The following is a 17,455-nucleotide window of genomic DNA, read 5'->3' as shown; positions in this document are numbered from 1 at the left end:
CTTATCAACCAAACTTAGTTTACAATCATTATCGTTAAAATCCTTAACTATAAATTTTTTTGCAATAATTAGATTTTTCCCCCTTCTGCCAGAGAAATTCGAATTCCTGGCAAAATTTGGATGTGACTGCATCCTTACATGACAAATTGTACAATTTTTATGAATTTTAAAAAAGATGTTTTGATTCACCCCGCATTTACAAAATAAAATGCTCACAGTAGCGAGTTCATTACATAAGGCTTCACAGAGGTAAATGTCAAAAGGAAATTTGGGTTGAGAGGGGGAGAAGAGAGATGCTTCTTAAACTTTCGCGCCCTTCCTTTTTTTTCTGCTAATTGATAAATTAGTAAGATACTTGTCTCGATTGCAATGATTTTTTTAAACTACACTCATATAAGAAGAATATTAATACATGTAAATTTGCTTGTGCAAATGTGTTTGCAAATTATCGACCCCCCTAAAAAAGTAGTATATCATCCGTAATATATGAAGTCGGAGCTTGGGGCTGCCGGGCTTAGGAGGTACTTAAGATTAGAATGAAATTGGACACCCTGCAGAAAGACTGTATGCTTGCCATTACAAGAGTCTTCAGAACCGTTTCGACTAAAGATGCCTGAGTCGTTGCGGGTGTTCCGCCCTTTTCAATTTTATACAAATCATACTACAAAGAGTTTCTATTAGCCAATAAATTTATTATAGATACTGAAATTGGACAAAAAGTACTCATAAGTAAAGCCTTTCAACAAGAGAATGATGATATTATTCACCCAATGACACGATTTGGATTATTTTACGATTTTGAGTTTACTTCTGGCAGCGAAGTAGACGTTTTTACAGATGGTTCTGGAATTGATGGGGGGGGGTAGCGTTGTGGTAACTTATTTTCATGGAGTGGAGATAGGCAATGTGAGAATAAAACTTAAACCAATGAATTCTGTTTATCAAGCAGAACTATACGCATTGACAGAGGCTTTGAATTGGATTAGGAAAAAATTAACAGTTTGACGTTTTATAAATATTTATACTAATGCCCTATCTGCGCTTTAGGTATTCGCCCAACCAGGTCATAAAAATCGACTGATTAATGAAATAAAAGACTTGTTTAAAAAGGCTGAAAGAAAACATATTGTTAAATAACACTGGGTAAAGCACACAGTGGACTTGACGGAAATGAAAGAACGGACACTATTGCTAAAATAGCGGCATTTGAGGATGAGACCGATAATTTTGAAATCCAAGATTCAAGAAAAAAGGCCATTGCTGAAATGGAAAACTGGCTTTATACAGAATGGAATTTTTGCTGGGAGTCGTCTAATAAGAAAAAAGAGTTATGAAAAATATAAAGTTAAACAAGAATATGAATATTATAAATAATGTTGATGTAAATCAGGTACTGACTAATCATGGGCGTTTCCCGGCTTATTTTAATCGGTTCCATCTACAGAATAATGATAAATGCTTAATATGTGATAAGTTTGGGGACGCCAAGCACTTCGTCGATGAATGTACGCTTACCCGGAGTGCAAAAGAGAAATATAGAAAGAATTTTAAGGAAGATTTTAAAAGGAACTATTCAAATTTGAAAGATTCTGCAGAGACAATAATGAAGATTACAAATACGAACAAAGATAGAATTGGAATTCGGTACTGAGGCTTAGATTTTTGACTTTATAAGTTTTTTTTTCTTATATTTGTTTTTTTTTTCTGGCCAGTCCAATTTTTTGATCATACGACCGGCTTGTGCCGGCTAAGAGGATCGGGGCTGTGCCCTTATAATAATAATAAGAAGAATACAACTTCGTGGACATTTCTTTTTCTACATCTTCATAAGATCTTTAATAGATGCTTGTTTCGATGGCCGTTTTCAGTTAAATTTTTTATGTTTCCAAAAGCGAAATATTACATATATAAAATTAGCTACTTAAAAATGAGTTTGCTGGCGCATAACTATTATCTGTGCATTGGAAATTAGCACAATTAGTTGTAAAAATGAAAATGAAGTATGTACGCAAAGCTGTCTCTTGCAATGTGTAAGAGTTGTTTTAAAATTGTACTAGAATTCCTGTTATTCGGCTTCCACCTATCCGAAACTTTAGTTATTCATAGTGCTTTATTTTTGGGCCTATGCGAATAAATTTAGCTTGTTGTTAATTTCTTTTTGTTCTTTTCTTTAATTTTTCGTTTAATTTAAGTAATACAAAAGTATAATATAGGAGAGTACATGTTATTAAAAAGCTATTAAATTAATTTAGATGAAGGTGTACATTATGCAGATTGGCCTAAAATTGTTCCAGTAATATGTTGCCTACATTTGCATTAAGAAGTAAATCTGTTTTGAGGGGAAATATACGAATTCGTTATTCATAGAAAATGTTAAGGTAAGAATAATTGTAACTCGACGGTAATTAGTTTTGCATTGCATAGTTAAGAATACACTTTAATTTGAAAAGCTTAAAAAATTGAATAATAAAAAGATGAATTTCGAAATTTATGCTTACCTGTAGTACACAGTTCCTGTAATCTTCGTGAAATACTAATGTTTGCTGATATAGAGGATCAAGCGTCTTCCTTGCAATTGATGTCTTTCTCTTAGCAATACATTTTGTGCCTTTAACAAGGTACACTTTAACATAAGGCGCTACAAATATAAAATGGCATTTTGTATTATTTTCATTTGATGCATGAGAACATTTTAATGCTGAAATTTACTATAAAACTGAGCATCTAAGAAGCTAATGAAAATAATTAATTTAAACAATAACCTGACAGCCAAAAATTTCTGAAAATTTATGTTTTAGTACTGCCAAAGGTCACAAACGATATACTCACATATCTACATCGTGCCCACAAAAGTCCTCACCCGGCCTTTATTTTCACAGCCGTCGGTCGCAGACATATGCGCTTCTAGTTACAGAAATATTTTAAATGATGCAAAGATTTATATTTTAGCATTTTGAAATATAAAGAAACAAATTTTGCAAATTACGAAATCTTTCTTTTTTATACCATCCTCCGATATGTAGGAGAAGTTTATACTTCTTGTAAAAAATAAAATGCAAAACGTTTGATTCCCATACGACAAAAATTGACCAAGTATTTATAGTATATATTTATATTAGTATTAAAGTTGGGAATCGTATTTAGGGACCATGCCCAAATTGAGAAGCGAAATGCTAGCATGTGTACGTAACTAAAAATAAAATATCAGTTTAGAAAAAGGTTTAATGGTGTTAAGATATTAAGCGACGAGTATTTCCATACAGATTATTATGAAAAATACTGATCAACGCAAATATGTTTATAAATGGAGGTCTTATATAATGCGCATTCTAGAAAACACCAGCAGCCTTCAGTATTGGCATGCAACCAACTTATAATATTATTTATTTTAGTTTTAAACGAAAAAATACCTGTAGTTTAGTGAATTCTTTTATACGATTACCAGGTTATGATTCTAAATAAAACTTCATAGGAATATCAATTACGCATCTTTAGATTTTGGAAACTTACAAAATACTTGTGTGAAAATTCTATCGACGTACCAAATGTAACAAAATTATAATTTAAAAACACTAGTAAATCACAAAAAATATCATTCAAGGCATTAAGAGGAAAACATCAACATCAAACATTGCAAACTTAAATTAATTTTCTCGGTCAATTTTTCTCATACAGACGTCAAATTCTGTGCGTTTTATTTTTTATGACGAGTATAGAATTTTCCTAACTATAAGGACCAAGAGAACGTATAAAAAGTTAGATCCCGTGTTTTGTACAAAATTATTTTTTTTAAATGAAAAAATATGATAACTTTAATCATTACGTCATTTAAGCATTTTTGCAAAATGAAGTATATGCTTACGACCAACAGTTGGGAAAATAAAGACCACGTAAAGACTCCTCTGGATGCGGTGGATACCTGAAATGAAGTTCTCTCATTCTGTACATTTTCCCCTGTAACGTGAGAAAAGTGGAAGATTTAATTGATTCTGATAAGGAGCAGGTCACTCTTTGAAGGCGCTTTAGTAAGAACAATGCTTGAGAATGATGCTTTTTGGAGTTCCATAAAGCCCGGTGAATCCCTACTCGGAAACTCTAGCAGCTCACCTATCGTAATTCATGGACATTCAAGTAGCTTTCATTTATGCAATTGCATTCTTTAGTGGAGGTGGAATTTTTTTTTCTGCCAAGTAGCGTGCTATTTCAAACTTCAAATAAGGCTTAGGAATGGTTTCAATATTATAGAAAGGAATTTCCTGACTTCCATGGAACCAGGACATGAATTTAGGAGAGCATTTTCGGTTTGAATTTGTGAAATTCATACGAGTAACATTATGTATAGTACGTAATTTACAGAAACCGAGGGACTTTCTTTTGCAGTCTTCGTACCATATATTTAAGAACATCAAACATTCAGCGAGATGAAATATCTTTTCGAATAAAAACTGTTGAGGCTTCAAAAGAATAACTTTTATCATATTCGGTTAAATATTTTGGCTGGTTTGTGTAATTATTTAAATTCAAAGGAATATTTTTTGGCAAAACTTAAAAATATCTATTCATTAAATACCTGCAGGGTGGCAAGTAAGCAAGTTTAATTTATATTGAAAAATTTTATAGATTAAAATTTAGAGATAAGATACCGACATGTAATGAGAGATATCTACTGAAATACAAACCTGTGTGCTAACCTAATTTATGTTCTGTCGCATTAGCGTTACCCTGAAACAATCTTCCTTTCTTAATTTGTTTCTTATTTTCTTATCTAGGAGTGTTTTATATTCACAACAGTATGTAATTTAATTGCATGTAATCTGGGATTTATAAAACGATGCACTAGCAAAAACAAAACTAGTAACCGGCAGTTACGCACGTGTTTAAGCTCAATGATACTGTTCAAGTTTTTTGAAAATACTGCTCTGTTCTTGAATATCATTTATAACTTAGTTCCTTCGTTTCTAATGATGCGGAGTCAAATTATTTACACTGTGCTATCTTAACTCTGAATACTGATTTAATTTACAAAACTAAATTAACTTGTTCTCCAGATTAAGTTACTTGAAAGTACAGGTAAATTATTGATAGTATTTTTCTGTTAATTACAATATGGGCTATTTCTATTTTTTTGTGTATTTTTTAACTGCCCTCAGATTAACCGTGACTTTGAGTTAAAGTGAGCTAACGTTTGTCCCTGGTGTTACCCCAATTAATTCATAGTTTATCGTATTGGCAAAATTTTGTTGCGCTCGACATCTCTTCATCAATATTTGCCTCCTTTTACGTCTCATTTCTCTTCATTTCCCCATTTAGCCTTCAAGAATGCCACTCGGAATGGGACTTTTCACAATTTATATAAATTCATTCTTTATATGCCAAATATAATCTGTTAAATATGAATAATGTTTTGAAAGATGTAAATAGATTTATGATTTTAAAATGCAATCAAGAGTTTCTTTTATTTTTTAATGCATGTGAAATGGAACTCTTTATTGGATGTTTTTATAAATTATTTGACCTAGATGAATTTATACGTTATTCTCCTAAAGTTAAATTTTAGGAATAAACTTTCTTTCAAATTAAAATAAAGAATTAATGATGGTGATAAAAATACAGAATTCTGACTTAGAACTTCTTATTTGCAGCACTGTACTTAGTGAAACTTAAATACCATGACTCAATGAAAGAAAACGCTTCCTTCGTTTCTCAATAAAAGTGCAATCTGCACTTTCTTCAACTTACTTTTATTCGGGGGGAAAATATAGTTTAATTCTCAAAGAAAGGCAATAAGTTAAAATCAGCTGTTAAGCCCTATAGATGAAACAAACAAACAGATAAACACACACCATAAAACTTTATATATATATATATATATATATATATATATATATATAAACACCTTAGTTATCAAAAGCAAACTTTTTTCTCAGACTTCGTCGCACTTTAAAACTTCTTATCCCTCGAAATGCTTAAGGAAAAGGGATGGCTTTCTGAGGAAGACTGGATTATAGACACACTCCTCATGTAAAAAACTACGAAAACCAACCATGCAGCAAGCCCGTTCTCCCGGGATCAACTTTTATCTTTCGACTGCCTTAGTTCAAGAAACCCCAGCAAAAACATAACGATCGTTAAAATTTTTCAATACTAATAGACACAAGTGAGAACTCTGGCCAACGGGCTGTTTGCATGGAAGTATTCATGGTTCCCCGCGTGTTATGTGAATACAGCCAGTTCCTTTAAGAAGTCCTCCTCGAAGACATCCCTCTCTTCAAGGCGTTAGCACTCGAGTTTTTTTGCCATAATCTTACCTACCTAATCTAGCAAGCAACTTGCTAGATTAGGTAAGCATTTGATAACTAACTTATTTGAGTTAATTATCAAAGTATTTGTGCTATAATTTATGTAACCTTATCTACGTATATTCACTGAAATGCAGACTGATGTTACTTTTTTTTCCAAATATGAGCAAATTTTCAAAATTGCCTATGAGAGTCTGAAAACAGATTTTATTACTAACCGGCGTATTCCCTTGTATCAAAATCAAAAGCATTTCAGATTAACACGTTGAGTGCCACATTAGTCACCGATAACTGACGTTGAACTTTCCGTTCAGGCCGCCTCAGTCTCCGATAATTGATAGTGATAAATACGCTAAAAAATGTAAAAAAAAAAAAAAAAAAAAAAACCCGTTGTTTTAATGAACATTATTCAAACACAGTAGATTTAAAAACGGTTGATATTCGCAGGTATCACAAAATGTGGCAATTTATTTAGCGAAATTGCTGGCCACTTCTTTACCAAATTGTGCCGCAATTTCTTCATAGCATAATTTACAATATCTTCGCATTGTAGAGACTTTCCAAATTTTTTTGGAGTTTGTGTCGTGTTTTCTTAGTAATAGCTGCAAATACTGCTAAATAGACTGTCTTTGTCCTGGCAGTTTGCGAGGTGACATTAAACTGGTTTAATTGACATTTTCACGTTGTAGGCTAAAGAAACATTTTTGTCTGCGCTGGACCAAGAACAACAGAGAAGTGAGTGCATATAAAAGTAAAAAAAAAAAAAAAAAAAAAAAAAAAAAAAAAAATTCTTAACTAGAAATATTAGGAAGTGCGCTTGGCATTGTTATACCACGATACCAGCCCACTTCTAAGCTGCTCGCGTGGCCTAATGAGAATTTCTTTTATAAATTCGCGTGGCACTCAATGTGTTAAATATAAATTTGCCATGCTTATCAAATTAAAACTGGCATGAAATAATCGGTTTCTGTTTTTGGTATATTTCCATGTTGATTAATCTTACTATATGCTCAATATTTAAGAAAGTGATCTTACCTGGGGGAACTTTTCCTTGTTTTGGTTGTAAGGCTTTAGCTCGTATCACTTCAACTTCTAAATTACCTTTTCTATCTCCTAAACTTAATTGAATGTCACCTAAACTAGGAGAAGCTAATCCTTGTCGTCCAACTAACTGACCAGGTCCTAACCCTTCCATGAAGCTGGAAAATTCTCCTTCCGGCACTAATCTGATAGAGGGTAACCACCTAAAAAGAGATTTTGAAATGAAAAGCTCTATTTCACATTTGCTATTTTAATTCATTTATTTATATCTAGGTATTAAATATTTTAAAATGCATTCATAATAGAATAAGATTTTAGAACAAAATTCCAGAACAGACTGAAATTTTCTCTGGAAATCCAAGATTTAAACATCGAAATACCATTCCATATCTTCTCGAAATTTGGAAATATCTCTGTGAATTTCAAAAAATAATTCTATTCAGAATATCATATATATATATATACTTGGGTGTAAAATTAAGAGACTGCACATTATATCGAATTTCTGAAAAACTAATGGACAGATTTTAATGAAATTTGGTATGAGTACGCTTGTATAGAATATTTATGAATATATAACATATTTATGAATGTACAATATATTTATGAATGCATGTTACAGCGAAAGATACGTACTATTCAAAAATAATTTTATGAATGCATGATTATCAGAAAAGCTAAGAAGTACAGGGATGTCCAAAATCCCAAAATCTTCGTTGTAATATCGAGCTGAAAATGAGTCTAATATGGGGAATGGTCCCCTCTTTCAGAAAGACAGGTTGCTTTTCGTGACTGCATACTAGACAGGACGCAGATGAAGAGTCTCTGAAGAGTCGACCCCTCTCCTGCAGCAAAGTGGTTTTCAGCTGAAGGATGGTTTTAGGAGAGAGATAGTGAGATGGTATTGCGCTCCCAAACGTTTCCTAGACATGCTCTATAATGTTGAGGCCAGGAAATCTAGATGTCAACCCATGCGGTGTGTATCCTCACTTTCCAGGTAATCGTCGAACAGCTGAGCTTAACAGGTGATGGCATACTGGACCCTGCATCGCCCCTGCATGCAGACGAGCGCTGTCGTCCATAAACCGGAACTTAGGACAACTTTGCCCCTGAAAAGTTGATCATAAAGCTGTAATCTCTCCTTCCTATACCTCATGGCAGTCAGGAAATCTTCGTCAAACACATACAGGTGTGAGCGGCCATGCAACTAAATGTCTGGCTAAACCATCACAGGTTCAATATCCTAATGATTCTTTGCCCTGATGAGGGAGGAATGATATCGTGTCCAAAACTCTCTCCAGATACAGGCAGGTGGAGAATCAGTGTTTAGGCTGAATCTCGACTCATCTGTAAAAAGTACGATGCTTCACTGAAGTCTGCTATAAGACGCATGCTATTCTGCACCATCATGCTTGATCCGCTCTTTTGTGTGCTGCAGTGATCAAGACTCAAACAGCGGATCGTCAGGCACACAGCCCTATCTCATGAAGTCCTCCGGCAACTGTATACCTTGGATCGCGGGTTCCAGTTTTACCATATTGCTCAAGTGAGTGCTGTAGCAGTCCTGCGTCGCTACTTTGAGAGCACCAAATATCAATCCTCATTCGTCGTTTTGGATCTTGGTATACCTTGTTCAGGTCTTCTTGATATGGATCCAATGTCCTGAAACTGTTTACACATACTGAAGACGACACTGGGCGTTACATTGAGCTCTGCAGTCTCCTATGATTGTGATTGGCTTGCCTCCAATGTTCCAAAAATTCTCTATCTCATTTTGTCATTCATACGTTCGTGGCTAATCATTTTACCTGGCACATGACACGGCGAATGTCGACAAGGAGTACGAGCAGACAGATCGTTGGAAACTCCTTACCTCTTGTACCCTTTCATCCCCTCCACAATCACAGCTCCGAAGACATGTACTTGTACTCCTACATATCTGATTCTGAATATTTGCATAATTCTTCGGTGGCACTAGTATCTTTAGTTCAAGGCGTTTCATAAAAATAGAGATAATTTGCCAATTCTCTTAATTTTGGACACGAATATATGTATATATATATAATTTAAAGTAAAGCCGAAAGAACAAACGATAAAAGACCTATATGGTCAAAAACTTTGCGCATTGTGCTGCAAAATTAAAAAAAATTAAAAGAAAAATCCTAGTACCAACGCTAAAAAGCCGCTGAAATACTGTGGTTCCGTGAAGACTTTAACATAAGCAAAATAAGTAGCAATGAAATGTGTTAAAAGAGAAAAACATAACATTTGATTATTTACAAGTAAAAATCAATACTAATAGTAAGCAATATGCTAAACTAATTAAGGTATATTTAAAACATAGTAAAAGTATTAACTAATTATTCGAGTTAAAAATAAAAAGTAAGAAGTGGTAAATGGCAGATAGCCCAATTCGAAGTTCATTAAGGCACGTCAGGGGAAATATTTTTTAATGCATCTCGAACTAAGCTAACTCCATCACGCGTTTCGCCGAAACAGACAATTGAAACTGCACGCGACACATTATATATATATATATATGTAATGATTCCAAATGCTATAAAAGCAGGTACTATAAAAGCTCCAAATGTGTAGATCGGGCCCTTACAAAATTTTAAAACAATATTCTGAAGTTACTTTTGAAATTGTGAAATTGATAAGCCTGTAGAGACATTAGGTTAATTGGAAGCAGAAAAGATGAAAAATATGCAACCGCCTTCGCCGGGAATCGAACCACGGACCTCTGGAATACGGCCCAGAGTGCTACCGTTACACCACGAAGGCACGCTAGGGAAGTGGGAGAAATACCTTATAAGCCTAATACTCTAATTAAAAAGAAATCGGAAATTGTGCATTCAGCCAGACTCAAACCTTTCAGTTCAGGTAGTGAATTTAAATTAACTGTTAGAAATATTAGAATTCCTATCTCTGTCCATAATTAACTTATTTTAATTTTCCAAACTTCTGCATTAAATTTTTTTCCCGATCATGACATTTAATATCTAATTTAGACTTAAATCCTAACTGTGACAAATTATTTTTCCCGATTTTGACCTTTCCCAATCTAGCTCCTTTCCTATCCTGCCTTTCCTTCTTCCCAGAGTTTTTCGGTTCAAAATTTGTTGTATACGTTCCCCATAGCCCAGAAGATGAGGAGAGGAAAATTTCTTCGAACACATTGTGAAAATCAGGATTTTATACTAGATTTTTCATTAAAAGACGAATGTTTTTATTCATTTTATGCGACACTAGGTTTCACACTATGTGTATTACTCCTTGCATCCTCTCTTTAAGGAAGATACAGGAAGTAATAGCACACACCCTCTGCCCCCCCCCTAGGTATACTCCTAACATCCCCCTGAATATTTCTTCTTTTCTGTTAGGAGATTCAACTTTGGTCATGAGATTGACTTGGTGATTGGTTTTTCTATTTTCTTTACCAGTCACGATCCTCTGACCATATTTTAGCACAGTAGTGCTACAGCACACACACGCACACAAATTTTAAAACAAAAATTTTCTTTCTTCTTATTGTACGGACAGGTTAAAAAAAAGACTCTAACTTGATTATACAAGTTGTTTATCTTCAATTTCAGTTTTAAGTTTGCATAATGTTGTATTATTATTAAGTAATATGAAAGATTTTAAAAACAGAAAAACTTTGATAATTGTACAATGTTAAAAACCAGTTACCTCTCCTAAGGAACGGAGGTTTTTTGATCTGTTGTACTTAAGCATCCCCGATGGTACGCTGATTTTGTTGGAGAGAAAATGCTAAGTAATCGTCAAAGTATTCTTATTTTATTGAGTATTGCATTATACTATGTTACTATACTGTATTTGTTACTATACTGTATTTGTCTGTTGTATTAAATATCTGTATCTACAATAGGAAGAAGTTATTCAATTAATCATAAATTCAGTATTATATTTTCACATGAATGTTGGCATCTCAGTCTGTATTATAATGGAAATACTTTCGTCAACAAAAAATTTGAACTATTTTTATTTGAACATTTACTTTGTGAAAAAATTTGAACTTTTACCTTGTGGAGATTTTTTCATCGAGATCCTTACACAATTTCATTGGAAATTCTTATCTCAGAACTCTAAAATATGCAATTGTTTTAAAAGAATACAGTGCTTAAAATTTTTATTGAATTTAAAATTCTACGACTTTCAGTGAAATGTCAAACTGAGTCAAAATATCAGTCAGACTTCTACGATGATAACTTTTGTTTAAAAGTTAATATTATGTTTTGTATTTTCAAAATTATGTTTCTAATATTTTGCTGCTTTAATGCTTTTTCTTCCATCCTGCTATCCCAACTTTTCTTTTGAAGTAGGGGATATGTAAGGTATAATAAAATATGATAGCTGCTTTAAAAAATAATTCGCGACATCAAAATTAACATTCTAGATTTGGTGATCTCCGCCTAAATTCATCTGTTTTTCCAAATTCCAGATTTTTCTATCTTACGTAAAGTTTTAATGCAGATACCTCTTTTCCAATCAAATTAATTGTAAACCGAAACTTTCTCTAACTCGAACTGAAACAATCGATTCTCTCCCTTCTTCCTATGAGTTGCAGCGTTCTCTTTCGCTTACGCTTCCCTGCTGGCAAGACACTGCTTTTCCATGCTGGTACTTATTTGCCTAAGATAACGCCATTTAAAATGGAACTTATTGTATTCCACTATAATTAAGAAATATCTTGTCTGCAAAAGGATGATTTGATATACAAAGTAAATAAAATAAAGATTGTGATTCTTTATGCTCAGTTGTGCTAAATGCGTCATCATGTTTTTCCACTCGGCTCTACCTTCAAGCCGCTACGGTCTTCTCGGCCATCTACGCAATATCGAAATATGTAAAAAAGTGCAGGTTGTTTCCTTCTACGTATTTAAAGTACAACATTATCTTGTCAGCAGGAAAGCATATGCGACAGAGAACGCTGCAACTCAAAGGTAGAAGGGAGGGAGTCGATAGTTTCAGTTCGAGTTAGAGAAAGCTTTGGTTTACAATTAATTTGATTGGACAATATCTGCATTAAAACGTTATGTAAGATAGAAAAATCTGGAATTTGGGAGAACAGATTAATTCAGGGGAAGATCACCAAATCTAGAATGTTAATTTTAAGGTCGCCAATTATTTTTTTAAATCAGCTATCATATTTCGTTATGTCTTACATATTCCCCGTCCTCCCCCCCAAAAAAGGTTGGGAAAGCAGGGTGGAAGAAAAAGCATTAGAGCAGCAAAATATAAGAGATATAATTTTGAAAATACAAAACATAATATTAACTTTTAAACAAATATGTTAAGAAAGTCGACGGGATTAACCGGGTTAAAATTTCCGCAATGGGTTTCGAACTCTGTTGCCTTAATTCCAGTGGATCATCAAATTCGTTTCCAACGTTTTCAAAAATGCCTTGAACGTCATCGAGTATTTGCGGTTGCGGGTTTAAAAATTGAAAGAGAAGAAAAAGTGTTTTGAATGAAGGTCATTTAATCAGTGTCGCAACGTAGTCAAATATGTTTAATGATTCTTGCTCGCTTGGAATATTCACAATATTTCTCCATTTCCGATCATCGCTTAAAAAGAAAACGCTTTAATGTTCAGTAGCATCCAAAGTGCATTGAAGCATCCAAAGTGAGGAAACATCCAAAGTGCTTTGAAGTTCAATAACCCTTATCAGTAAAACGAAATAGTGTTTAGTGCTATTTTCACTAAAAGAATGGAATATCATCAGCAGTGATGTTGAAGTGGTATTATGCTCCAAACTGAGTAAATTACGTTTTAAAATAACCTTGCATTATAAATAATTATGTTGTTTTATGATTTGTTGATGGTAATATTTTAACTTATTTTAATATGAAAACATTGGAACTTTTAATAGCTTTCGATATTGCGTAGATGACCAAGAAGACCGTAGTGGCCTGAAGGTAGCACGGAGTGGAAAAACATGATGACACATTTAGCACAACCTGAGTTTGAAGAATCACAATCTTTATTTTTTTCCCTACCAAATCATCCTTTTTCAGACAAGATATTTCTTAATTACAGTGGAATACAATAAGTTCCATTTTAAAGTACGACGTTATCTTAGGCAAATAAGCACCAGTATGAAAAAGCAGCGTCTTGCCAGCAGGTAAGCGTGAGCGAAAGAGAACGCTTCAACTCAGAGGAAGAAGGAAGGGAGTCGATAGTTTCAGTTCGAGTTAGAGAAAGCTTTGGTTTACAATTAATTTGATTGGAGAAGAGGTATCTGCATTAAAACGTTATGTAACATAGAGAAATCTGGAATTTTGGAGAACAGATAAATTTAGGGGGTGATCACCAAATCTAAAATGTTAATTTTGAGGTCATCAATTATTTGTTTTACAGCAGCTGTCATATTTTGTTATATCTTACATATGGTATGTTGCAAAGAGGGTCGGTTTAAACGCATAGCAAATACCGCGTGTGGGTGTGTGTAATGAAAGCAAAATTTAGAGAAGTATTGATGTAGGAACATTAAGATGTAGAAACGCACAGAATACTGATGACGGAGCACGTAGAGGGAATATTGAAGAGGAGGAATTTTTATGGCGTAGAATGCTGAAAGGACGATCCACAATGAATTGGAAACGAGCACCCAAGCGAGATTAACTATTCATTTTATTTTCAGCAAACATGTTGCGGCCACACACAACTTGGCACATTATTTGTTTATTTTGTACATTTTCCATAACATTTACATTTTTGATATTGTTGCGATAGAAAGATAGCACAGCGAAATGTCATCCACGCAGCACTGAAATGCAGTGCGAATTTATCCAGTCTGGAAGATCGCCAAGAGGAAGGTTTTGGTTTAGGTCAAAAAAGTTTCAGTTCCGAAGAGTTTAAGTTTCGAAAAAGCTATGTCATGAATATTCATAACACGAGCATGTTAGGACACTTTGTTTCATGCTGCTGGCGGCATTTCTTCCCAAAATCTTCGGCCTTATGTAGTAAGAACTTCTGAATCGTGTAAATAAACATGCGTTTTCCCAATCCTGGGTGATTTAAACGGCTTATACTTGAGCTGACATTTAGTATCCTGCACTATGATCTTTCATGAATAGGCTGCCTGGGGTAGGACGTCTCTGTTGAATCTTATACATTTCAGCTGTTATTTATGAAGTATTAATAACGTACAGCATCATTATCTGATACCGTACGGCAGTACCAAGTCTACAGGATGCTTCAGAAAGATTACTCGACTAATATCGCACCAACAGCTATCACAGACAATTTGTCTGAGCACTTAATGAGATAAATAATGTAGACTTTTAGAACTATTTAGTTATATTATTACGTATATTTTTACTATATACTATCAACGGAATTTACTGTATATTGATTTTATAGTAAAAATATACGCAACTGGAATTTTTGTACGGATCCCGTAGAAAAAAAAAATCAATATGAATCAGAAAAATGTTTTGGTGATATGTGCAAATGCTGATTAAGAGAGTTATGCGTGTGAATTCTTAAATGCAGTTTATGAAGGATGCTATCTCCATTAGAGAAACATTTATATGTAGACACCTAGGTTTCAAATTCTCATTCGTAGAAATGCTAAAAATCGAAAATTTTTATTTAACAAAATTACATTTTTGTATCACCCTAAAATTAAAGTTTTTCTACAACTCCAAATTTGTTATTTTGGCCACTTATTTCTTCAGGTGAGAGTGGCTATATCATAGAAAGTTTTCAAATCATTTTTTTCAGAAGCACTTTCGCATATATCAGAAATCAGTTTTTACCTTAACATCTTCATTCAAATAAGGTACAACTGGTTGATTACAACTTCCTTTTACGTATAAGAGAAGTGTATGTAAATTAACTTTCACTTAGTTTCAGTAAAGCTTGTCACGAACAAAATTAATAAGCATCACCTATATTAAGGAAGAAATCACAGGAAGTGTATCTTCTTTATGAACTATAATCATATGGTACCGAAAGGAATGTTTGAGAGATGTTTATTCAGTAGACGTAGCATGCAAACCAACAATGAATCAGGATGAATCGAAGTCTAGTTAAATGTCATATTATATTATTAAAAACACCTTTAACTAATGGTATCAAAATTAGAAATGCTTGTAAAATTATTCATAATAGAATCTCTTTTGTGCTTTCGAAAAACTTAACTAAGGTGGGCATAGGCCTTTAATTCTTTCAGTTTAGTTAATAATAAAGAGTATAAACAACATGATTAATTACATATCACTCCAGCTGGAAAGGCTTGTGTCGAATGTGCCACATTGTATTCCTAAGAAATTATTACCACGCTCAACACACACTGAGATTTCAACAGTCTAATTCAGTTATAGATAGCTTGCGCTTTGTGAAAAAATTTAAAGGATTACTTACACTGAACTATCTCCACTAAGGCTTCCTTCGCCATCTGAGGAGACACTACTGGCTTGTTTCACTAGATGACGACACTCAAGCGGAGCTACTTCTTCGCTTCGATGGACGTTTATAGTAGAAGATTTCTTTCTACGGAATCCCATGCGCTTTTTGTGCCCTGTTTGAAACGAAAGGTATTAAGAAAAGCACAAACATTTGGGAGAAGAAAACATAGTAAACAGAATTTTAATTTGAGAGGAGAGTTTTTATATTCTTGAATAAGTTAAATCTTCTCGAGAGGTCTTTTTCGATAAAAAGTAAAATTTTTAATTTTAAAATTATGAAAAAGTTTAGAAATTTTAGAGAAATCACGAAACTTCCCGAAAATGAATAACATTTTGAGAAAATTAATTCAATGTTTTGTTCTATAAGTAAACACAATAGTAAAGAAGCAAAAGTATTAGCAAACTTCTTTTCATACGTTGCGTAAATCATTATTTTATAGCCAAACTAATATGTTTTAAAAACTTTTTATGAATTACAATTCACGCTTTCCCCCAGGCATGCTTCAGTATTGTACGTGACAACCATGTTCAGCTAGCACTTGGAAGTTCTGCGGTTCGAATCCCGGAGAAGACACAGCTGATTTTTCATGTTAAGAAAATCTAGTATGATGTAGCTGTTTAAGAACATTACAAATTAATTATGTAACTAAAAATAAAATAAAAAATAAATTTATTAAAGGGTACTTATATCATTTTGAAACTGCTGTATTTGTTACTCTGGTGAGCTTGAAAGTTGAGTTAAAGATCTCATGATGAGCAGAGTGTTAGAGTTTTCAGCATCAGCAGCTTACCAAACCGCATGAATGATTTACTGCTTCAGATTTGAATACGATTTCTTTGTATATGCTATTCGATGTCTTCCCTCTTGAGATATTAATTATAATTCTGATTTAGTTTATTGATTTGATATTCAATATCACAATTTTCCCTTAAATGGGTTGAAAATATTACGCATTTAAATCGTTTTGTTTCGCTATAGACTTTTAACTCGCATTCTTTGTTTGGGTCTAATGAATAGTTCAAGGAAGTAACTTTAATCATTATTCAGAGTGTCCATAAAAGTCATTACACGGTCGTTATTTTTGCAGCCAGTGGTTATATACATATACGTACAGTTACGAAAAATGCTTAAATTAAAAAAATATTCATGCCCATCTTTTAAAAATCAATTTTGTAAAAATAAAAAAATATCTACGTTAAACAAAAGTTGCTTTTTTTTACCTAATTTTGAAATTTATTAATTCAAATTTAACTTTAGGGAATGAAATAATCCCTTGTGTTTTAAGTAGTTATTTTTTTAAAATTTGTAATTCTCTGCAACATTTGTAGTTTGCATCTAACAACAGTTTTGATTACTTTTAAATACAGGTAGCGTATGAAGTTTAGTTGAGATTTCATTTTTTCGCAGTAGACTCCACTAATGGCTGAGTGGCTAATGTTCCTGAGCACTGGTAATTCATCTCGTGTTCTACTTACGGCGCACAGGCTGTCTTCACGTAGCTACCGTAGTTTTTCTCATGAAGCTTTCAGAGCCAGTTTTCTTTAATATGTTTTTTAAGAAGGCAAGTCTTTTGGCAGATAACCCTTTCGTATTTTGGCTTTGATTAAATCAGTCAACCAACCAACTAATTATACTTTCTTCTTGCTTTACTGAGCTCTTAAGTTTGAGATAATTT

The 17,455-nt window shown here is 33.3% G+C and overlaps 1 protein-coding gene across 2 annotated transcripts in view; it reads right to left on the bottom strand.

Moving 5' to 3' along the window:
• Positions 1 to 17,455, bottom strand: part of LOC118197358 (regulating synaptic membrane exocytosis protein 2-like) — a 376,040-nt gene that overhangs the window by 3,547 nt on the left and 355,038 nt on the right. For both annotated transcript variants that reach the window (XM_085808856.1, XM_085808855.1), the window contains exons 18-20: positions 15,736 to 15,892; positions 7,335 to 7,543; positions 2,499 to 2,638 (exon numbers count right to left, since the gene is read on the bottom strand). In XM_085808856.1, coding sequence (XP_085664982.1) covers positions 2,499 to 2,638; positions 7,335 to 7,543; positions 15,736 to 15,892 — 506 coding nt within the window. The remainder of the gene's footprint in view (positions 1 to 2,498; positions 2,639 to 7,334; positions 7,544 to 15,735; positions 15,893 to 17,455) is intronic.

Source organism: Stegodyphus dumicola, chromosome X2 (genome assembly GCF_044657685.1).
Source record: "Stegodyphus dumicola isolate Sdum_Otavi_A_Nest chromosome X2, ASM4465768v1".
Taxonomy (NCBI): domain Eukaryota; kingdom Metazoa; phylum Arthropoda; class Arachnida; order Araneae; family Eresidae; genus Stegodyphus; species Stegodyphus dumicola.
This window is presented reverse-complemented; position numbering and strand designations above follow the sequence as displayed.